This window comes from Myiozetetes cayanensis, unplaced genomic scaffold (genome assembly GCF_022539395.1).
Source record: "Myiozetetes cayanensis isolate MyiCay16 unplaced genomic scaffold, myiCay2020 scf3, whole genome shotgun sequence".
Taxonomy (NCBI): Eukaryota; Metazoa; Chordata; class Aves; order Passeriformes; family Tyrannidae; genus Myiozetetes; species Myiozetetes cayanensis.
Window position 1 is genome coordinate 3865569 of NW_026087521.1, and position 24064 is coordinate 3889632.

The window sequence follows — 24064 nt, forward strand, 5'->3', positions numbered from 1 at the left end:
CGGGGCTGCACGTGGGAGGTGTGGAGTATGTGTGTGCAGAGGGTGAGGGACAGCGCTGGGGATCGTTCAGTGCACGTGGCATGAGGTGTGAGTGTCCTCAGGTGGATGCAGTGGAAGAGGTTTGGCTGGCTCTGTGGGGGACTGGATTTAGCCAGTGCTGCCACTGAGGTGGTAGGGAAGGAGCTGGAAGGGATGGTGGGGGTGCAGGATTGCCCAAGGCTTCACTGGATTTGGGGTGGAAGTGTGGAAGGGATGAGTTTACACCAAGCGGGAGAAGAGAAAGAAGAGAGATCTGGGAGTTGGTGTGAGGACTGCTGGCTGGGTCACACAGGAGTGTTTGTGGGTGGGATGGGGAAGGGGCAGTGAGTACCACTGCTGGCTCTGGGAGTGCAGAGGGTGCAGCTGTGTGTCCATTGGGGTTCTCCGTGTCCTTGCAGAGCAGTGGAGGTACCGAGGGGCTGGATGTCCTGCTAGTACCTGCAGAACATGGGCTGGGGGAGGATGGGATGTGCAGTTGCTTTCTGGGTCAGTAATGCTTCCAGTGGGAATGAGAGGGTGGTAGGGATCTGCTGGGTGTGGGAATGCCAGAAAGGGAGTGCTGATGGGTCAGGGAGGGGTTGGGGAGACGGAGGCTGTCAGGGTACATGCCAGATCTGAACACTGGGAACGTTGTGGGAAATGCAGAGCAAGGCTCAGGCTGTTGGTGGGGTTGGAGGGTCACTGGTCTGTGTGGGGACCATTGTTACCCTACATGTGGGGCAGGGAAGGTGTAACTGGGCAGTGATGTGTGTGCAGAAATGGGGCTGCCAGTGCTCCTGCTGGCTCTCTGCTCCTACTGGATCTGTAAGTACTGGCGGGGAGGTGAAGGGGGATCCCTGTAGTGGAGGGACTGGATGAACAAGGGTGCCCTGGAGAGGTGGGCACATGGAGAGACAGGGCTGCTTGTGCCTCCTGTGCCCAGAGGGATGTGTTCCCCCTTCCTTTGGCATGCTGGGGGGCTGTGGCATTGTGGGCTGCTGCTGCTTCACGTGTCATGGTACTTCTGGAGGGGGAAGTCCTGGAGAGCCTCTGGGGCAGAGTTTGGAGCTGCTGCAGTTGGGTCTGGCAGTGGGAAAGGTGTTTAGAGAAATCAGGAATTGGAACTGGGATAGATAATTGATTGCTCACCTCAAGTGCTGGCTGAGGAGATGGTGGATTTGGGGCTACCATGGCCATTACCAGTTCTGAGAATGGGCTGGGGGCAACTGGAGGATATGGGAGAGGTAACAGGGACATGGCAGCCCTGAAATGCACCAGTGGGAAAGTTTGCCAGCCCTTCTGTCCCAGCTGTGGGAGCTGTGCTAAGGAAGTGTCACAGCTGCAGGTCAGAGGAGTATCAGAGGCATGTTTCTGTGCAAGAGTGAGTTTGGAGAGTGTGGAGCCAAGCTTGGTCAGGAGAGGAGCAGCCATGACCTGAAGGTGCTGCTGCCTGGGGTCAGGTTCCTTCTCTGGAACAGAAGTTCTCGCTGCTCTGGGGATCCCTGGAAAAGCAAAGTGATGAGCTGAGTGTACCTGGTACCTGGTCCAGCCTCTGCTTCAGCATCTCAGGATTAACTGAGATCAAGTCTGGCACTGCCAGTGTAACCAAGCTTAGGGGGGTTTCAATAACAGTGCTGCAGACTGTTTGGATTTCAGTTCTAGGTTGAATAGGTTTCCTTGCACGAGCTTCCCCCAAATTTGAGAGCACGTTAGTCTGGAAGTGGTACAGTGCAACATTGCCCCGTGTCCCCCAGCAGCACAAATGTACTGCTGCAGCTCTGTAGTTTGTATCTCAGTCTAGACAGAAATTATCTGTAAAGTGATTAAAGGGGGCAACAGAAAGGGTTTGGGAGAGGTGAGTTATGGGGTGAAAAAGGAACTCACCTAGGCTTGGTTAGAGCTGCCCTTTGATAGGGTTAGTACAGACATTGGGGAAGATGCTCATGGAAGAAATGACTTGTTGGGCAGCATCGCCCCTGAGCTCAACTATCTCTGCCACAGGTGCTGCAGTGTTTCTAAGATTGGGAGGGAGAGATGAAGAGATGGGGAAAATATCACTTTTTCCTCTTGGTGCTTAAGGATTGGAAGTCCATAGAGCTCAGATTATCCCTCTCTTGCTTTGGGTTTGATTACTGAAAGTGGGCAAAGGCATTTTTTTTACTCTCTATGAATGGAGAAGAGTACCACAAGTATTACAGATCTTTTTGTTTGTTGTATTTTTGTTGGGTTGTCTTTTTTTGGAGGAGAAGGGGAATATGCTGTTTTCGTGCCAGTGATGTATTTTTTGTATTACCAACTCTCTTAAAATGATCCCTGTATTTCTTTCTTTAAAAAGGTTTATGAAAAGACATCTTAATACTCAGTTGACATCTCCCTGCTTTTTTCAGAATCGTTTCCTTTTGCTCCTAAAATAAGTCACTGCACAAACCCAGCTCTGGATGAATGAGTTGAATTTTGCCATGGTTTTGCATAAGTAGAATTAATTAAATTCCAATTGTAGCATCGTTATTGTCAGCGTGTTATCTCGGAGTCAAACCAGTGGGGTTTGAGTTAGCAGGGTTGTCAGCTGAGGGACATAATCTTTGTGTTGCAAACTGAATGGATTTACTCTGACGTAGCTGAGGCTCTGTGGGATCGCTCTGAAGAGCGTGTCATCGCTGCTCACGTGTTTTCTCAGTTGCAGAAGAAAATGATGGCTCTCCCAGCTGTGTTAGATCTTTGTTCCAGCTGTTACATCCCATTAGGAGAGCCACATTCAAGATTTTCATTACTTTTCTGCTGTTGTTTCTTTGCATTTGCGGTAGCTGTGGTTGATGGGAGCTGCTGTGGCTGCAAAAGGGAGGCAAAAGGATTTGCAAAGCGGGTTTTGAGATGTGTTTGATGCCGTGAAATGCTTCTGAATACTCTGTGGGGGGTGGAGGAGAGGGTGAACTTACAGCCAGAAAATCAAGGTTTTCCTCTTGAACTACACCATATTATGCTGCTCAAATTTGTGGAGAGCTTGTAAGAGAAAGCCTCTTCAATATGCTGTGGGCTTTACACGTGTTTTTTATCCTAAAATTTAAGTAAAATATCTGAAAACCAGTGTTGGAGTATGTAATTAAAGAATTGGGTTACAAAACAAAGTATTGTGGTGTGGTTTCTAAGAGTTCAGATTGTTGTTTGGGTTTTTTTTAAGCAGAGGTGAAAAGGGAAAAGTTCCCTGTTATGTGCCACTTGGTTTTGCACTCACGTTCCACGTGGTTTGATAGAGGTGGTGGCAGAGCTGGTGCTTTGGGTTATCTCCTCTGGATTTTATTGTGTATGCTGGGTTTTTTTATACTGGGGAGCTGTCCAATGAAGGCAGACCAGTGTCTGCTTTGTTTGCTCTGAATTCAGCTGATGCAGCTTAGCAGTGAGGTGGGGGGTTATAGACACACAGAACATGTTGTGTTTTGCCTCTGAACACATCCAGTGAGGGAATTTGGTTCCTAGTGTATTTGTGTGGGTGCAGTTCATGGGGGTGATGATGAGGGGAGTCGTGGTTTATGCCCCCAAAACCTGATTTTTCTATTACATTGCTCTAAAAACCAGCCAGGTTTAAAGCTACTTCACTTCACTGAGGGCACCTGGGCATATTTCAGCAGCACAGATTTAGATTATCTGCTGCTAAAACTAGAACTTCAATAACTGGATAATTAACTTCTTTGGATCTAGAAGTGGGTTTTCCAATACTCTTTCCTTCAGTTTTCAGTCTTGAGCCTAAGTTTGGATATATCGTGGGTTTGTTTTTGTTTTTTCTGCTGAAATTTGCTGACAGTGAGGAAATAAAGTTTAAGAGTTGGTCTTTGGCTTCTTGTTGCTTGACTACTTTTTTGAAGATTATTTTTATAAAACCACAGAATCACAGAATATCTCAAGTTGGAAGGGACCCATAAGGATCATTGAGTCCAACTTCCTGCACCTTGCAGGACTGAATACTAATTATACAGACATATATACATAATATAGAAAATATTAATATATTGAAATTAGTATTAATAATACAACTGTGCATTTCTGTTTAAAGGCAGGTTCTGATCTGGTGAGCACAACATTAAAACTGGAGGGGAAAATTACAGATCTTGCAAGATGTCTTGCCAAGATAGAACTGGCTCCAAACCTGCTCCAATGTTACTGGACAGCCTCCTGTAAAGGAAAACTTTATTTAATTACAGCAAATTTCTTGGGAGAATGCAAACAGCAGACGAGTATTTTCATTAGGAATTACCACAGGGGAGAGAATTGACCTGGCATTGGCCAAATTTTTATTTCTTCCCAATTAAATGTCAGATTTACCTCATCTTTTTGTCATTTCTGTTCCTGTTTGTTTGTTTGTTTTGTTTGTTTTAGGTTTTTTGTTTGTTTGTTTTGTTTTCTTTAGTTATTTTACTCTCACCACTCTACAATAACAATCTCTATCACAGTGTTAGATTTTGATGATCAGTTTAAAAGAGCTGATTCCCTCTGCTGGTGCTGAATGACTTTGTAATGAGTATCTATCCTAGGCCCATAACATTTGTTATAACAACTGTGCTTCTTTATGTCCTAATAGCCTTAAATGTTGATGGTTTTAAACTAATTAACTTCTTGCTGGCCACTGATAAAGAGGGTGAACATGTTTTTTTGCTTGACATTTATGAGGTTACTGGGAGAAGAAGCAGACTCGAGCAGCAAGAGCCAGAAGAGGCTTTTTCCTGACTGGTAACTACATTAATAGGACTGTTTTTCTCACTTAAGTGCACTCAAGTAAGGCATCTATACTTATTAAATAACCCACTGTGTATGCTCCTGGCTGGTTTTGTGGATGCTGGAGGGAAGCAGTGTGTTGTCTTGCCTGAAACAGTTATCCTGGAGTGACTGCTGGGTGTAGATACACGTGTAGTTAACGTGTGGCAGGGCTGTGTGATGTGCTGGAGCACAAGGAATCTGTGATAGAGCCTTTAATTAAAATGCTAAGGAGCTCTACCTAATAATTTGCCGGTTAAAGTAAAATTTTTTAAAGTCTCTTTTATAACAGCCATGAGGGGGAATGCTGAGCTTTTTATAACCCATGTACACATTGCATGGGTGGTGACTCATTAATTTTTCTCACTATATTTATTACAGAACTGTAGTTGCTTCCTTTGAGAAAACTGGCATGAAACTAAAAGCTCTTCTGCTCTGTGCTTACTCGCTTGTTAAATTTTCACTGATTCATGTGAACTTTGGGCCAGGAAGGAGGAGGTGATGGGGGTGAGCTTCACAAAAGGAAATCAGCTGTTCCTGAGACTGAATTTAAGGAAAGTAAGATAGTTCCCACACCCCCTCACAGTGCCTTTGGATGATGTGAGCACTGGCTAGCTTGTTTGGTGGAGGAATTCTCCTGACTTTTGCAAAAGTAACTAACTTTTAGTAGTTTCTAAAAATTCCTTTTCCCCAGAACCCAAAACCTCACTTGCAGAGGAGTTTAGTGCACTCTCCTTGTTGTGTTTGATTTGGTTTTCCTTGTGGTCAGGTAGGTTCATCTGCAGGTGATGGTGAGCAGGGATGAGGGCTGGATCACTTTCCACCCAAATACTCAGCTCTGCCTGGATTCTCTTTGCCCTTCGTTTTGGTGCTGGACTTCTTTGGGATCCATTTTCTTGTGCAGATCCCTCCTCACCTGGAGTTCATTCTCCAGCTCAGGGGAGCTGAGAGTATGGGAGCTGCAGGGCTGTTCCTACAGCTCTCTGGTGAGCTGTTTTGAGATCAAATGGTCTTAATTTAGCTCTGCTGTTGCCACAGCTCTACCAGTTCCCATTCAGGGAGAAAGAGCAGCTCGAAAACTTGTGAGAGAGGTGTTTTCTTAGTTCCCTGTTTGCCAGGGGAGGAAGAGAGTTGTAACTGGTTGGATGAGCTATTCCTGTGTCCTTCCATCTCTTCCCAGCCCTGGACAACAGATAGTGTTTAAAGTCCTGTGGTCTAAGGAACAGCAAGAGACTGGAAACCAAAGCTCCGAGGCTGTTTGTGATCTGGCACTGACTTACTGTGTGACATTGGATTAATTATTTCATTGGGAGGCTTCAGCATCTGAATTTTTGAACTGATATTTGGAGAATATTGAGATAAGTTTAGTATGCACATATTAAATTCTTTTTTTGCACCGTTTACTTACAGAAAAAAGCCTAAGACTAAATGAAACACCAGGAGAGAGTGTGGTACATGTTTGTCAGCATTCCCTTTCATGTGTCTGGCTTCTGCTATTGTAATGATTTTTAAAAATTTTTTTTATTAAACTAGAGAGAGAGGAGGAATGCTAAACTGTTCAAATAAGTGATGAATCACCTGGAATTACATTTAATGCATTTTTGTGCTGTGTATATTTCCAGTTGATAACTGGTTTGATTTTAAAAACAGATATGGATACAGACTTGAAACTTTTTTCGAACACTTTTATCACTGAGGACACTCTTGAAAAGAAGGGTTAATTGCTCCGTCTTTTCATCCCTCTGACAGTTGCAGGTTTAAACAATTTTTTTTAGCTTTTAATCAATCTTATTACTTGACATTGTCTCTCTGGAGGCAAATGTCAAAGCTGTGGGAAAACTGAATCTTCAGGGGTTTTTTTTTGTTACCTTTTGAACCCGCTTTCTAACACACATAATTGTTTGTTGATATGGTTGTGAAATATTTCCATGCTTCAGCTACACTAAGAAGTTACTTCTCTGCCACACGTTCTTAAAAAGCAATTGTAGGAAGAAGTCTTTTATAGCGTTTATCAGTTGCTAATCACGTCAGTACCCTTTTCTGGAGGTTAAAAAGATCACATGCAGATCTAGGAAAAAACCTTTGAGAAGGTTTTCCCCAAGTTTTTCTTTTTACCTCTTTGTCAAACTTGTATCTGTTGAGTCGACACCTTTAAAATAGTTCAGTAAGTTTGCAGGGATCTTCATAGCCTGAAGAGCATCTTAAAGTGACCACACAAAGTTTCTTCGCTGTGTCGATTTTATAAATTTAATTTTTAAAGGATAAAGCACTCTTCTGTTTGTCTAATAACTATAGGCTGTCACAGCTCCTCCAGAGGGGTGATATCCTCCTGTAATTATGAGTACACAAGTCTCCACATTTCTCTGTCCCTGGAGTGCAGAGGAAGCTGGTGTTGCACTTGTAACAAATACTACACAAACTCCGAGGTGGTTCTGGTCATGCAGAGTTCACATTCTAAATACAGACGGGGATAACTTGGTCTGATCTTCCTTTTAGCTGTGGAAAGAATTAAAACACAAGCAACTTGCCCAGAGTCACACAAGAGGCCAGTGTTGAAGAGCTGAGAATCAAGCCCATAATCTGAGTATTATCCTTATCTTCACCGCGAGACTAAGAAGGGAAATTCTAGAACAAAATTCTTATTCTTCTAAATGTACCTGCAGGCGGGAGTTGGCCGGGGGTTTGAATTCATCCAGTGATGTGAGAACCAGCCTGCTCAGCTTCAAGATAAACCAAGAAGAGATTAGGTTAAAGGACAAACAAAAGAGCATCCCCTCCCGTTCTCCAAAGCCGGGGCTCCACAATAGCCATTGTGTTCCTTCAATAGGCACGGGCTGCTTTTCCATAATTACTTTTTAAAGTAAATCGCAGCTTATCATCATGTAGGGATGTAATATCTTCATAAGCCAACTCTGCAGAATTGTAATCATTCAGTATCATTTTATTGAATTAAAAATCATGTTTGGGGTTTAAGGCATCTCTTCTTTGTGTGTGTGTTGTTGTTACTGGGTAAAGTTAGGATGAGACTTGAAGCAGTGCCTTGGCTGCCAAAGCAAAAGGTGTCCAGTTCTCCCTCCGGAGGCCTTCAGAGGGATTTTCCTCTCTCAGGTCGGGGACACTGGGGTACTTGGAGATCATATGAAATAAAGATCCCAACTACCTGGCAAGTAAGGCTTCACTATGTGTTCTGTAAGGAAAAGAAGATTTTTTGTTTGCTGTAGAGTCAAACTTAAGTTGCGTCCCAGGAAATCAGTCCCTAAAGTTTAGTATAAGATACTGTTTCCTCATCAGACCAGTACTTAATATTCCTCTCTTTTATCCAGGAGGTATATCTAACAAGTAGGTGAAGTGGCTCATAGTTTTAAGAAGCCTGTAGATTTTATCTGGTGGAAAGATACTATATGAGGTATTCTTGTTATCAAGAGATACACGAGACACCTTTTTTTTTTGTTGCTCTCTGGAAACAACAGTCAGTTCAACAAAATGAGTTTTTTCGTTTTCTGGGTTGAAAAATGACATTTGATCTGTTACATACTGATAAAGGGGCATTTTCTGCATATTAAGGGCTTGTTTTGTTCATTTTAGTTTACATTAAGAGATTGAAAACTGTTCTGACTGGTGTTGCACGATGTTAATTGGCTGTTGTTGCTACTCCCTCATTTTTGCTGGATTTGCTTCCTGAGGTGCAGTTCTTTAATGGTATGATTTGAAACAAAGTCATATGGGTCAAAACAAAACACTTTTGAAAGTAAACCTGGGTGGAACTATTGTTGGGCAGCGATTCATGTCCCTTACTGGTGGGGAGCCAGCACAGATCAATTTTTTTCAATCTGAATTTTTGCAAAAAATATTATTCTTCTGCTGTTTTTTTTTTGTTGTTGTTGTTGTTCCAGATGGCCGCACAGATCCAATTTTGGATGACGTCGGTGATGCCTTCAAGCTTATGGGGGTTAACCTACACGAGCTGGAAGATTACATCCACAATATCGAACCTGTCACTTTTGCACATCAAATCCCTTCGTTTCCCGTCAGCAAGAACAATGTCCTGCAGTTTCCCCAGCCGGGAAGTAAGGATGCAGAGGAGAGGAAGGAGTACATCCCTGATTACCTGCCACCCATTGTCTCCTCTCAAGAAGGTGCGAAATTAATCCTTTGCTTTAAGTTTTGGGCCCCGTGTTTGAATATTTCTGTGCCTCCTCGAGCAGTGGCTCGGGAAGGACCCACGGGGTGTTTCACAAGCACAGTTGCAAAGCAGGTGGCAGTGCTGTGGCAAGTTAGTTTTCCACTCTTTTACTTTCCTTCGGGATTAACTCGTGTCAAAAATTCACCATGTTAATAACTGTTTCTATAATGCATTCGTATTTTTTCAGGGGACAGTAGAAATGAATGCTTTGCTTTACCTTTTCTGTGTCAGCCTCCCTGTCACACAAACTGCAGGAGCTTCTGTGATTTGGTAAAGGTTGAAGAAGGAAGGCTGGTGAGACTGGCAGAGCATTCCCTGCTCCTGACAGCTATTTGTTCTTCCTTGGAACAAATTTCACCAAAAAACCCCAAACCAAACAAACAGGAAAAACCTCATTTTCCAATTAAATTCAGCTTTAAATACAGAAGTAGGAGTTGTTTAGAGGCTCCTACTTGCTTGCTTGCTCTTAATTCTCTTTGCTAACATTGATCAGGGTTTCATCATCACTGTTCCAGCTGCTCCTTCCCTTTCTTTACCCACAGAAGCAAGGCTTGAGGAAACCATGAAAGGCCAACTATGCATATGCTTTGAGTTGCAGTTTGCCTCAGAATTTTAACTGTGGCAGTGGAAAAAGCAAAACAATTTTCTCTACTTTTCAGCTACATGACACTTGATTGCTAATTAGATAAACCTTTAAGAAACATGACCTAGTCTGACTTTCCCTTTGAACAGTGAACAGCACAGGACTGTACTTTGTGTGGAACTGAATATATGTTAAGGTTGCAGATTTGGTAGAAAAAGAATTCCAAAAAAGAGTGTAATATGTTTTCCCAAAGAGTGTAAAGAACAGGTCCAATCTGCTCAAGGTACTTTTATAACTTCATGGGGGCAGAATGGGTATCATGCTCTATTACACATATTGTTCTTTTTAAGAAACTAAGGTCTCAAAGGCTGCACATTGAAAGAGGTGTAAAAACTCTGCCCAAACTGAAGATGAACATTAAGTGACAACACCTTATTGGGTAAGGAAATCCACTGCTGTGCTGCTACAAGGATTGCATGGGGCAGCATTCCAGGGATTTATCGAGCTGTAGGAAGTGTGTGTTCAGGCTTTCATGCATCCTGTTCAGCTGGATGGATGCAGTTGCTGTGTGCTCCAGTTAGACCACGTGGAATTGTAGTCAGGAACAGGTGTCTGAAGTATAAAGGCTGTCAGCTACAGTGGGTTTAGTGAACAAATTTGCTTATTCCAGTAACGATGTGAGGACTTCCTCATGCTGGTGAGTATTTCTGAGGCTCTGTAGAACCTTAGTTTTCAGTTTCCTTTAGTTATGTTTTATAGATCAATAGCATTTCAGTGTCTCTTACCTTAATACAACCTGGGAAGTGGGACTGCTGTTCAAAACATAAATGCTTTCTTAAATTGGGAAGGAGATGTGAAGTTTGTTCAGGGGGTTGTCTTAAAATCTAACAATGAACTCTCTTAAACCAGGAAGAGGCAAACAAAATATAAATATCATATATGAAGACAACATTTATAAAAGAGTAGTACAGAGGAAGAAGACATTGAGAAGTGAATAGGGATTTTAGCACCCTGTTCTGGCTTCTTTCTTTAGCCTGATTTTTCGGGAGGTAAACAAACACAATTCTGTCAGAGAAATCCGACATCTTTGAAATGTAACAAGTTGCCCAGCAGGGTTCCAGTTGTTTGTTTGTGGGTTTTTTCGTACTTTTAAATATGCAAGAAAAGTCAAATCCTGCAAGGCTCAAAGCAGCTGTAGAGAAATATCTGAACATGGGGAGGGAGAGATGAGTGTTCCAGACTCAGCCTGGCAATACATGACACACAAAGAGAGGCTAAAAATTGAAATGGGGACAGTCGTGCTTTATTTTTTTTTTTTTTTTTTTGGTATATGTAACTTTTTATACTCTTTCTCTTGCAAGTTAGATCCAGGAGTTAGATTTTAGCAGTCCTTATAAATAATGTATGAATCCTTTTAACACCTGAAGCAAGAAGATATTATTTCCAATGTTGGATGAGAACCAGGAAAACTTCTGATGCCTAAGGCTAGTGTATCAGAGGACCTATAGACACAAAATGAAAAAATGAATACAGTATTTTTTTAAATGAAAATTTAAAGCAAGCATTAAATACAACTGCTGAATGCAGATTTGTTGTAGTTGATTTAGAATACTCACAGTTGAGGGCATTTTAATTTTGAATTAAGTGCTTTCTGAAAATGCTGTTTGTATCTTGTGCCCTGCGGTTTGTTTCTGAAAGGAGTGAGATGGATCGAGAAACTCTGTTGTGTATGTTTTATTCTATACTACTCCAAGTAAAATTTGGAAGAAAAAACTTACTTTTGCAGGTTAAAGAAATGCATTTGAAAAATAAGAATTGCAGCAGCTGTTTAAATACTTTGCAATACTTCAGAAATTAGGAAAAAACCCATGCTGCTGCTCAGATTGGGCAGTCCATAACATTTGAGTTGCTTTGAGTAGGCAATAATTAGCCGTGAAGGGAGGGTGTGCACATCAGGGTGTGTAAAGTAAATCTTTCAGTCACTTAAAGGAATTGTCAGGAAGACTTGTTATGTCCCGTTTTGTATCAAAGCCTGGAGCTCAGCTCATGCTCTGAGTATTAATTTATTGATAAGATTCAGAAATTACTAGTGCTGATATATTTTAACAGCAATGCAGCCATGACTTAAGTAAGAAAACGCTTTTTCTATGTCTTGTCAATTTAAAAACCAAACCGAAGCAATGTTCAGTCTGCACCACGGCCAGTAGGTGTTGCTGCCCTCCTTCCCAAAAGTCCTTTAGTTCTGTACATGTAACCAGCTTCTTATTTCAACTTACTCTGGAACTGGTGGTGGCTCAGAGTATTCAGGGTCTGCCCAGCAGCCCAAGCAATGCCTCAGTTATCTTTGCCAAAGAATCCATAAGAGCAAAAAGTCCTTCCAGCCTGAGAGGAGCCGTTTCCTTCATGTATGTACTCAGTAGTCAGAAATGCTGAAAGAGCTTGGAGCGATTCCTGAAGTTGTGGGATAGGGAGGAAGGCAAATAAGTTTTCAAGATCTGTAATTTCTGTCGGTCAGAAGTTCAGTTCAGTGGTACAAGTTTTGTTCCAAGAAGGCAGAAAATGTTCTTGCTTAAAATATGGAGTGCAAGCACTAACTAAACGCTTACACTCTGAGGATCTGCATGTATAATTCTGTATATTATAAAACAATCTGACTCAGTATTGCCATGGAAAATGTTGGGTTTTTAGCAGTATTTTTACAAAGGACACTGAAGGGATAATTTTATGCCAATGTATCATGATGTTCGCTGTCTGCCTATTTTTAATTAGTCTCTTTTTGTTTTTTGAGTTAGTTTAGCACTGTTGTCACTAAAATGTCATGGTAAACTTGTAAGACAGATTAAAAAAGGAGAAAAAATAAATTAGTTGCAAAACATGATGGTCATGCTTTATTTCTTGTGCTTTAATGCAAGGGAACATACATTTTGCAATAATAAATCAGCTTCATAGAATTTGTTGATTGCATTTGAAGCAAAACAGTATATGCTGAAACTAGGCCAGCTGAGAAAGCCCAGATACTTCTCCACAGCTAATAATAATCACTGTTACATTTTGTGATAACGTTGAGAGCCCTGAGTCCTGATGCCTTAAGAATACGTATCGTTTTCCATGATTAAAACAAAGAAAAATGAGGTGTAAATCCCACCTGTGCCTTATTTTTAAGCTTCCTGGGATGAATTTCTACCTGTGCTTGCTGCCTCTTATTATTACCTCATTTTAAATAATAAGTAAGAATTATTATTATTTATAAATTTTTATAATAACCACTTCAGGTCAGCTGCTCTCTTTTTCTGACTTTTTGAAGTCACAAGCAGCCCACCCCTGCTTTTCTGACTGGAAGACTGAAGAAAACATCTTTGTTTTGTGCAATTCTTATGATAGTCTGTGGTATGTGCATTAGAGCCTTATTTCTCTCTTACTAACTATAATTGTTCTGGGGCACATTAGCAGGATATGAGGGAGAAGGCATGAGAGTCTCTTCCCACTAGTTCAGATATTTTGGGGGGAAAAGGGGCAGCTTTTAGGGAGTCAGACTTCCTCCTCGGTTCCAGCTTTATTTTTTTCTGTCCTCTGCTTCCTACCACTTCACTCCCACTTCCTAGAGGTTCAGCTTCTTTCCCTTAAAGATGATCTGGAAGCAAATGTCATTTGTACCAGGCATTAAATGTTGTTGTCTTTCATTCCTGGTTAATGTGGTCTCAAGCACTGCCGTTGTATTTCTGATCATTGAGTCAGGACAAGTTCTTGGCACGGTTTACAAATTCAGATTTATTTGTAGCCTTTTCTGTCAGAGCATTTTATTTTCCTGTCAGATCAAAGCATAAAATTGCTGATCTTCTTACAGTCCTGCCTTTTCCCGTCTTTGCTGTTGATGTGATGTTGGGACCTGTTTCCTACCAGAACCTGATGCTTCCAGCCACCTGGAAGCGTGGAAACCCAGCTGTCAAATTACACATCGTCGGAACACATCTCTAGTTTTTTCATGCTGAAAATCACATTTGGATTGATGAGAATTGGGGGTGGTGGGGAAGCAAGGTGCTAATCAAAGCAACAGATTTTTGTGTCTAGGATCTACTGGTGCTAGAACTGTAATTGTATAAAGCCTTAAGCGTTAGGGTGACATAAAGCATTAGTGTCAGGCTGCAGTGGGAGATAGATCAGATTTTAAAATTGCTACTGCCCCCTCAGTCTGGCTTTCTGTGCTTTCTGTGGCTGTGGTTCAGAACTGAATGTAGCAAGTCTTGGATCTCAGACCAGCATCATTTCAACCTCTGTTTTCCTCAAGGGTTTAACAAAGCCGATCGCCCTTTGTAAATCAGCATGTGATGGGCTTTAGAAGGATCCTGGGATATCCACTTTCCCATTTTGGTAACACAAATGACACGCTGTTGTCGTTTTTAAGCCTTTCTGCCTTTCCCTAAACCTAGTTTAACCCCCCTAGACCAACTCCTCCTCGTTCCAGCAGCTGCACTGCTGATCTAAAAGCAGCAATGATCTTTTCAGCAGAGCTTTTCCAGTACACTTGGTTAGGAAACCGCCACTCCTCGACAAACAGGTACCGTGTAGTCGCCAGTTTGGAGAGTTATAGCCCTGCCAGACGGTGAAGGTTTTGCTCCTGGCTGCTCACCCTGCCTGGTTGCTGATATTCACAGGCATCCTTTAGCTGTCTTTGCAGCGTGCTCGGAGTTAGACTCTGATTGCTTTTGTGAGAATGAGCCTTCACATCTGCAGCAGCCCCAGCGAGGGAGAGGCAACAGGAGAAACGGACAAAATGAGAAAAGCAGCCAAGCTTGAGATGCAGCCAGAAGAAAGGCATTGGGAAAGAGCCAATAGGAGAGGCAGGTTTCAAAGAAAAAAAAGGAAAATAGGAGACAGGAACAAAAAAAAGTGCACAGAAAATGTGCCTGGTTTAAATCTTGCCATTAGACAGAAAAATAACTTTTCTCGAAGGCGTGCTGATAAAGCTGTAATTGGGAAGACAACTGTATCTTTACCTTTCCTGAAGAAGTTCTATCATAATCAAAACCATAATTTCCAGTGAAATCCTGCAAGAAAGGATTTAATGAGGAAGTTTTTTTTTTTTTAAATAGGAAGTTAAATAGACTTTCACTGAAGAGCTTCATTTAATTTGCAGCACTTGGGGGGAAAAAAAAAATCAATGTAATGATGTGCCATAGTAAAACTTTATCCATGGCAGAAACCAAATCACATAGCTGGGATCCAGAGACTATGGAGACAGAGGAGACACTATTTTATATTCTCTAGGAGAGTAGTACCTAACTTCTAATAATAATTCATGTCTTTGGGAAAAGAAAGCCCTCAACTCTTGCTTTTTTTTAAAGCAAATTAATGGCAGCTGGAAGGGGGGAATGGAGGAAATGGATTAAAAGTGTTTGTTTTGATTTTTAGGAGAGGGCTTGTGATAGATTTTCATGGTTTTGTTTGTTGGGGTCTTTTTAAGGATTGTATCCCTCAAAATAAATAAACCAGCTGGAACCTGGCTGTACCTGAAGAAGCAAATCAGAAAACAAGTTTTATAAAGATGCTCCCTCTGGTTTTTTTTTGCAAGTAATAGTGAGGAGTTAGTAAAACTAAATATAAAAATTCAGCATTGTGAAAATATATTGCTTTAGCTTCTTTAGCTATCTGGCTTTATTTGCTGCATATAGCAAATGAAATGAAGCCAACGTGACTTCAAGGGGATATTGTCCTTCTGAAACCTTCTCACAAAGATTTTTCTGGTTTTCAGACCTGTTTAGATAACTTACAAGTTGTTAGTGATTCTTAAGGATTCAAAAATAAAAAACTGCAAAATGCAGAAGTTGGCTGATAAAAGCCAGCCTTTTGCAGTAAATTATTTATATGGAATGGGAATGAAAGTCATGGATCCTTTCGCTGCATTGTGATGTGCAAATTGCAATTTTGGTTAGAATAAAACCGGAGGAGAAAATGGGACTTTGTGATAAAAGGATTCTATTGTCTTGTGTATTTTGAACAGAAATGCTGTCATGATTTTAATTTCCTACTGATCCTTTTTCAGCAAAACTTTTGTCACTTGTCTTGACTCGTCACGTCAGATCAGTTTTTTCCCTCTTCTGACAATGTGTGACTTTGTTTAGCGCCTGCGTCGCTTCCTGCACTGTCTGCTGCTCCTGTGCTCGAGGATTTTATTTCAGCTGGATCATCAGACACCTTTGTGCCTTTGAAAGCATAAGTTTCAAATTAGGTTATCGTCTGATACCTGGGTGTTACTGTTCTCAGGCCTCTCAGACTTTCCCTGACTGCCCTGAGTGTTTTTGGGGACTTAAGGGAGGGAGTGGGAAATGGAAAGTCTGGCCACTGCTTAAAGCGGGATAAAAGGGAAGCACAACTGGACTATTTTAGGGACTGACCTTGTAATTTTATTATTTTTCAGTGTTTCCTTCATGCTGGAGCCTTTCCTATTTTTCTTTAATCAAATGGTTTTATTTCTTTCTCTGACTTCTGCCACCGAGGATGCTTTAACTTAATGAAAATGTCAGTCATTACTAACAATTCTTGGCACTTAAAAAACAAATACAAATTGTTTTAGCTACTGGGATCAAAGCCACAAGTTTGATTGTACCCTTCTGCACAGGAATTTGTGCCAAAGTTTTGGAGAAATGTCTTATAATTCAAGCAGTCCTTAATTTTGTACTGTATTTGAGAGGATTATTGGGGAAGGACATGGAAGTAGAACATGTTGGTTGAGACCTCCAATTTTGAGTCATGTGGCCTTAAGTTTCTCCAGCAAGGCAAGCATCCTCGTGCTGCTGATTAGCAGCTGTGGCATTTTCCTGGACACATGGAATGGTCCACACCTGGAATTTAGGAGTTGACCCTCCAGGCAGTTATTCTGAATAACAAAACTGCCCAGAGAGAAGTTACTTGCGGAGTAACTTTTTTCATTTAAACCCTTCTGAAGTGTCTGAAACATTTCTTTCCTCCTGTGAAAAAATATCCATGCTCGGAGCTATTTGGGAATAGATATTGCATGGTGTTTATGTGCACATTTTCAAACCTAGCTGAGCCCAACCTTGATCTCAGCATCAGAACAAGCCGTTGTCTAGACAAAGATCACGGGTGGATTACGGGACCCCGTATCTCTCTTGCATTAATCAGGTGAATGACTCACTGCAAACTTCTGCAGACAAGTAATGTGGTAGAGTCCAAGTTAAGACCAAGGAATTCTGCCTTCTAATTTTTAAAATTATGACTAAGAAAGCTCATTTGAATTATTTGTCTTTTGCCACACACAGATAAGCACTATAACTTTACCATCCAGCTCTTGACTACAGCGTCTTCTTAGAATGGTTGAGGTTGGAAGGGACCTTAGAAATCATCCTCCTCCAGCCTTCACCTTTGGTACACGTTCCTGTTTTCTCCAACTGTCAGCTAAAGGGAATATTAGTGAGTGGGTAAGTCATTAGGAAGGGATAACTTATTTTTGTGTGTAGGCAGTTCCATTTCATTTTGAAAGACTCTGAGAAATGTAAGTAAGGTTGGATGGATAACAGAGAAGGCATTTGGAGACATGACCCCGGTTCATGTAGCCAGACACTTGGATAATTAAAGCTCACCTTTCACTGTGTTTTCTTGGAATCTCTCATTTTTGTAATTGCATCCATTAGAAACATTAATGGTTTTCTGAGGACTTGACAAGACGGTATTTTTATGTATTTCTCTAGTTTGGATTCTGTTTCTTTGAACAGCTGTGTATGGTGTGACTGGGTAAAATGTAACCCTGTGTGCACGTTGTGTATAAATGTGCATTGTTTGGGTCGGTTAAGCAAAGCCTACCAGAGCATACCTGTGTTTTTGAGGAGCAATGTCAAACTTGAGCAGGGCTGGATCTGGCTTGCACTTAGCCCAGGGCTGGAAAACAGTGGGTCTTCAGGTGGTAACAGAGTAAGTCACAAATTTCTCTGACTTGGTTTGAGATTAATGTTTCAATCATGGTTATAAGCGATGACGCCGCGCTGCCAGGGGTGGTATTTTATATGGAGAGATAAATTGAAGTTCAACTCTGCGTGTGTGTGTTTGAAACAGGTCGATAACAACTTAAATGGCCTTTATTCTGGCCACTTTACAATCTGCAACATTAGGCTTAATTTATTTTCTTTGGTGAACTTGTTTGCCCTCTGCATTCGCACTGTTGATGTCTGCTGCTTTCCCATTCCAAAGCTGTGTTAAGGGAAGACTCTTGTGTTTCATGTGTATTCCTACAGTTGGGATGGAGCATACTTTTCTTCAAACGTTATGAGCTCTTTTCCCTGAGGGGAGGAGGATGGTACTGATCCTGTGTGTCTGAGAGGTACAGCTTAACAGATTGGCCAAATAATCCATCCTGAACTGGAGAGTGAATAATTTTAATACCCCTTATCTCACATAGATTTTTGTGGATATTCATCTCAGCAAATGAACTTTGCATTTCTAAATATTTAGAGCAGCATGTTCGTTCAGGTACAGCATACTTGAATCTTAATATTCTCCGAGTTTCTCCATGTTTCTCCAGGTTTCTGTGCATGTGGAACTTTGGTTCCAGGCTTATTTAAACAAACATTCAGCGCTTGTGTGCCGACTACACTAATTACCTCTGACAGTCACAACTGGGAATAGCATGGAGGAAATAATAGTTCTTGACCAATCGCTAAAACACAGGAAGTCCTGGTGCCATAGGAAGGGAGAGAAACTCACTTTTCATTTCCTTTCGAGTCCAGTGTGTTCAGATTAACTTTAAAGGGAGCTGAGGTGCAGCTCTGAGGATTTGGGCTTCAATCGTGCGGTGCCTTCGTGTGGAGCCCGGCTCAGCAGGCAGTGCGGCACCAGCCAGGGGAGCTCTCGCAGCTCAGCTGCTGGGGATCCTGTTGCAAATTAAATATGAAACAAGGATGCATTTGGTTCTGCACGGGAAACTTTTAACACAGTCGTTCAAGAGGCTTTCTCGGTTCTCTGAGTACTTTAAGTCACAATACAGATGGAGGTGGTAGCTCATCTGTGAGCTTTCAGAAGTAACTCATTTCTTTTGCTGTTTTAAACAGAATTGGTGGATTTTTACCACTCTCATGTTTGATAGTTCTAATTTTCTGTATTATAGGCTTTACATGTTCAATTCAGCAAGGTTTGCTGTTATTCAGGTACCTTTCCTTGGAGGGGTGTATAAAATATCCTACAAACAAATATTTTCAATGTGATGAAAACGTACATATATTTTCTAGGCTTTTTAAAGATAAAAGGTACAGTTAAAATCACATATCCTTGTCCAGGGAAGTTGAGTTGAGATGTTGGGAGGTCATTTTTAAGGACCTTTAGAATTACAAGTGAAAATCTATTTAGTGCTGATGTTGCAGGTAATGAGCTTTCCTTAGATGAGCTGATTTTCATGCAGTACAGTTCATGAAGCATATCTATTTAAAATTTAAGGTGATTCAGGCTGAAACACTGAATTTGTTCAAAATTTCCGTGTAAACCTCAGTTTTACAAAGGGCCCTCAATTTAAGGAGTGTTTCCTTCCCGCAGCTATTCCTTCAGTGAGCTCACTGAGCTGAGCTCCTTGCAGGTATATTTGGCCCATCTCTGGTGAGGTGAACTCCCATCACATCTCCTGGATCCCACACTGTAATGTCACACAGATGGGATGCCAGGGTACAGCTGTGGTCCTAAAAACTAGCCTTGCTGCCTGGTGGAAGGCAAAATGCCCCCACTGGGGGGGACATTTTGGGAATGGGAAGTGAAGAATGTCAGATGAAATTGGAGGTTGAATTTTGGGTTATCAGTTATCCATATGCCCTGTGTGTGGGATATGTGTCCTGTGCCCTGCCGTGGCAGGCTAAGATTTTCCTGGGCCACAGACTCAGCCAAGCAGGGTTGCTGCAGGGCTCCTCACAGGAGACATCCAAGGCAATCCAATGAAGCAGGAAACATTGCTGATGAGGAGGTGATACTTTACAAGGAGCTCGGTCTGCTGTGGAGCCTGGCATATTTCAAACGAGATGAAAAATTAAGTCCTTGCCACTTGTGGTGATTAAAGCCCCGGTGGCTCACTTTTCAAGAGCGGCACGTTAGCCCTGCTGGCGTGGATCCAGTTGGGTTATAGAGTTCTGCCAGCCTAAATGCCTCGAGCAGTTTCAAATTCGTGGAGGACGAGCTGCTGGGCGCTGTTCTGTGCTGCCGAATGGTCGCCACATCCTCCCACCACGGGCCCTGCATTTCAGCAGCAATGGAAGTGATGCGGAGCTGAGGCCAGGTCCCGTTCCCTGAAAGCATCCAGCAAGCATAGCTTTTACTCTTTTGAGGGTAAATCCAGCAGTGCACGTGTGTTTCCTAGGTTAGCATTAGGCCTGTATGTGTGAATGATGGTAAATAAGTGCAGGGTTGTTATGCTCTCTCAGGATGGGGAGTAGAGCCCATCCTGGTATCACATCTGTGTTTGGAGAGGAGAGAGCCGTGTTTGATCCGAAGGTGCTGCCAACACACTGAAGAAACTGAGACAAATAGAAATGTTGATTCGTTTTAACCAAGTAGTTTTCCTCCTTTCCCATGCGTGTGAGGGCTGCTTTTGTTAATAATGCAGAGAATAATTTCCAAATGATATTTTTAGCAGCCAAGGTATAGAAAAGGTTGTGGACTTTTAGAGTGCATTTAAGCATTTTGCATTTAAGCAAAGAGCCAAGCAGAGGGACGACTGGCTGTAATCTCCTGTGAGGGAAAGGTGTGGGATGTGGGAAGGTGCTGCTGGCAGTGCCACCAGGAGAATGGATGTTGGGGTTAAATGACTTACAGTGGGATTTCTATAAAATGGAGCCGTTCTTATCAGCCCTGGTGGAACGGCCAGTGCTTGTTGTGCTGCTCTCAGGCTCCAGTGTTACACATGTGCTTGTGCTGTGCAGTAGCTTCGGCCTTATCTAAATGGAAAACCCCTTCCAGCTTGAGAACAACTTAGCAACTTTTCAATATCAAAAAGAGCACATTATACACAACACATGTACAAGGCTCAAAGGAACATGTATGCTGCCTAAAGTTTTTGGAGCTGGACTCTGTGTGTGCTAATCTCCTGAGGGTTCATTGCTCCGAGCTTTTATCGGGAGCAAAGGGAGGCAGAGACGGAGACTTCTGTGCACGCTGCCTCTCCATCTGAAAGAACCAGCTCCTTTTTCCTTAGTTCAAGGCAATGCTCCCAGAAGTATGTGTACATCGTTCCTATCAATGCAGTCACAGGACTCTAACTTTCTTTTTAAGTGAAAATAAATGAAAATGTTTCCATTCCCTATTGTTAAGCGGCAGAGGAGGTTTCTGCTACAGTCTCATTGTCTTAGATCTGTTTCTCAGTGCAGCACATCTTTGCATTAAGCTGTTATTACCTTTTAATGTCATTTAGAAGAGATGAAATTTATTGGTAGTATCTCAGGGGAAGGATTCTAGATGCTGGTTTTCTGAGGAAAAGCTTAGATGTGAATTAAAAACCTGATTGCTTCTGCTTGTCACGAGCTGATTGCGGGTCAGACTCCTCGCAGTTACTGCAGCCCCTACATGTCCAGTTTTGCAGTTTCTTTGCTGCCTTAATTGGTGTAAGTTTTGCCCTCCCAGATGATCTTTTCTGAAAGGGCAGTGAGATGAGGGAACAGGCGAGCTCCAGAGGGAGAGCTCCCAGCAATAAGTCATGTCCACTTAGTATCACATTAACAGGGAGAGAACCCACCAGCGATCAGGTAACACTTAAACACTGTTCTCCAGAATTAGGTGACTGTGTTTCCTTACCTGCATTTAGTGTCCCAGCACCCCACAGAGGTCGGGGTTGCTTTTTGAACAGCTGCATTAGTGCCATTCTTCCTCTGAATAGTCGTTCATTTCTTTCTGTAGCTGTAAAAAGGAGTTGTAACCTTGTCATTTTAATGAGCCAAAGCTTTGTTAAACCTGGAACCTCTCCTGGTCAGAGGTGGCATGGTACATGAGCATATTTAAGGCAACTCAATTTCTGTAAGAAACAGTGTGTGCAAGGAGAAGTCTTGCTTCCTCATGCAAAGAGCCGGATTCCTAATTACAATGGAGTTGACGAAGAGTGACGTTTGGCAAAAATCCAGAGCAATACTCAGCCTTGTTGCCTCCTGCTGCAGAGTGAGACACCTGAGCTGTCCTGTCATCACACCTGCTGATGTAATATAAAGAAAGTTGTATAAATACAAGTGGAGATTTTAAAGATTTTTTTCCTGCCTCCTTTACTTGAGAGCATATTATTGCTATACTTACTGAGGATTTAAATTTCTTTAGTGTTAGCTCTCTATTGACTTACATCACACCTACCCTCACTGTGCTGATGCAGTATCAAGGCTAAAACTATTTATTCTGCAAACCCAAGTCACTTCTTTCCAGTTTTTATTTTACCTTTCAGTACTTGTCTTATTTACAGCATTCATAGCAAATATGTGTTCTTTAAATAACAGCATGGTCTGGTTACATATGGTAAAAGAAGTAATACAAAGGAAAGATCTAGAACTTTACTAATCTGAATCCATATAGCATCTTATATTGCTATGTGTTATGTGGCTATAAAATGCATGGCACAAGTGGAATATTTGTTATATATATATATAAAATATATAAATTAGTAGCAATCTTTTAAAGTTTAGCATCACTAAAAGTCTAGTATTAATGTTTACTCCATTTTAATTAAAACTAGTTAAATGTGTTAATTTCTAGGTTTATTTCAGATTGCTTCCTAGCTCTTCTCACTATCACTGTGTCCTTTCTCACTCAAAAAAACCCAAAACAAAACAAAGGAGCACATATCCAGAGAGAGGGATTGCTAGCACATCACACACAGGCTCTAGAATGGAAACTTCAGGAGGGAAGCCGAGAAGAGCCAGACTAGCATATGCAAGAAAAATTAAATGTTTCAGAACAATCTGAGCAGTGGGGATCAGATAACTACAGATGGGGTGTTTCTCCTTGGAGGTTGGATTAGTAGTTACTCTGCAGTAATCTCTAGTAAAGAACAGGAGCTTAGTGTGTGATACACCTGGCACAGTTTGGAGCATGAGATCCAGAGGTTTGCTCCTTGCAGTCCTTGGGAGACAAAAGAAGGAGAGACAGCACAGTGCAGCCACAGAGTGACTGCTGCAGGTGCTGGAGGTTGGGGAAATGGAAAATAACTAAAAACACTAATCCACAGTGTTGAGTTGAACCAGAGCCATCAGGGCACACCAAGCTGTTGGCAATGTCAGCTTGGACTTCTGTATTCAGAGACTACATTTTTTTTCCTTGATTTTCCTTGTTGAATCAGCTAAGGAAGAGCAGGAATCCCTGCTGAGAAGCAGAATACCCCAGTGCAAGGATTTGGGATACAGGAGCACCACTGTCAGTTTAAACTGGTTTGCAGGTGTCCTTTGTCCCTGCAAAACAAGGGATTTGGTCAGTGATAGGAGTCTGTTAATGAGACAGTTGTACAGAAAATCTGTATTCCACTGCTTTTTCTCTTCATTGATCTTCTAGATACCCTGGAAAATTAGATATTTTCCTCTTTCCTCTTAAAACTCGATCAGATGAGATCAGATGTTTTCCAAAAACACAGCTGTGGTTCCTCCCCCCCCCCAGTTATTGTATCTCATTTGCTGCTTAATGCAAATTCAATAATCATATTGGTTCAGACTCATGCAGTGACTGCATCGGTGTTTTAACTGTAATATTTCACAAATCACTGCAGAAACGCGTGGGCTGCACACCATTTTCAGAGGAATTTCCAGCTTGAAAGCATGGTGTTGTGCTTTATATTAGCTAGAAAATCCCGAGGTGTAAAAGCCCAAAAGGTCTGTATCACTCTTCTCCCTTCAGATACCACACGTGCAAAAATTTTACAGCATCGTTCCAAGCCTCAGGTTGATAGAAGTTATGACTTAAGGCTATTGGACATGTAGTTTTCAGACAGCTGCGAGTTCTGCTGTTTTGAAACACTTCTTCACATGCAACAAAAGCTCTAGTTATTATGCACAATAATGTATTCAATAAACTTTTGATTTAAAACATTTTTGATATTTTAGCTGCATTTTACTCGTAAGAAAAGGAATGTGGAAGGAAATATTATGTGAACTCAAATACCTGAAGCCTTACGGCAACTTTCTCTCAGAAATTCAGCTCCTAAGTGGAATCCAGACATAAGATGTTGCATTTCTAAGAGATAGAGTTGTGTTTGGGTTTTCCCCCCCCTGAGAAATACAAATGTTTGAGGCATGATTTAAAATGGAAACAACCTCGTAGCCTCCACCGTGGTGTCCCTGTGTAATCTGCTATAGTTAAACCATTCAGGGAGATAAAATAGATTCAGTGCAGCTATCAGGGAGGATCTCACAGTCTTTCTATTTAAATGTGCTTCAGTCTTAAATGCAAAGGGAACACATATATATATGCCTGTGATGTTACTTGAGGAGACTAAAGAGTCTAAATACTGTTGGTGCTCAGTGAGTTTTGGTTTCTCTGTAAGCCCATGTTTTTGCAAACCTCGTATACTCTTTCCCCTGTCTCAA

General features: G+C 41.7%; 1 protein-coding gene across 1 annotated transcript in view; it reads left to right on the top strand.

Moving 5' to 3' along the window:
- Positions 1-24064, top strand: part of TAF3 (TATA-box binding protein associated factor 3) — a 115422-nt gene that overhangs the window by 2175 nt on the left and 89183 nt on the right. The window contains exon 2 of the mRNA XM_050323826.1: positions 8658-8900. Coding sequence (XP_050179783.1) covers positions 8658-8900 — 243 coding nt within the window. The remainder of the gene's footprint in view (positions 1-8657; positions 8901-24064) is intronic.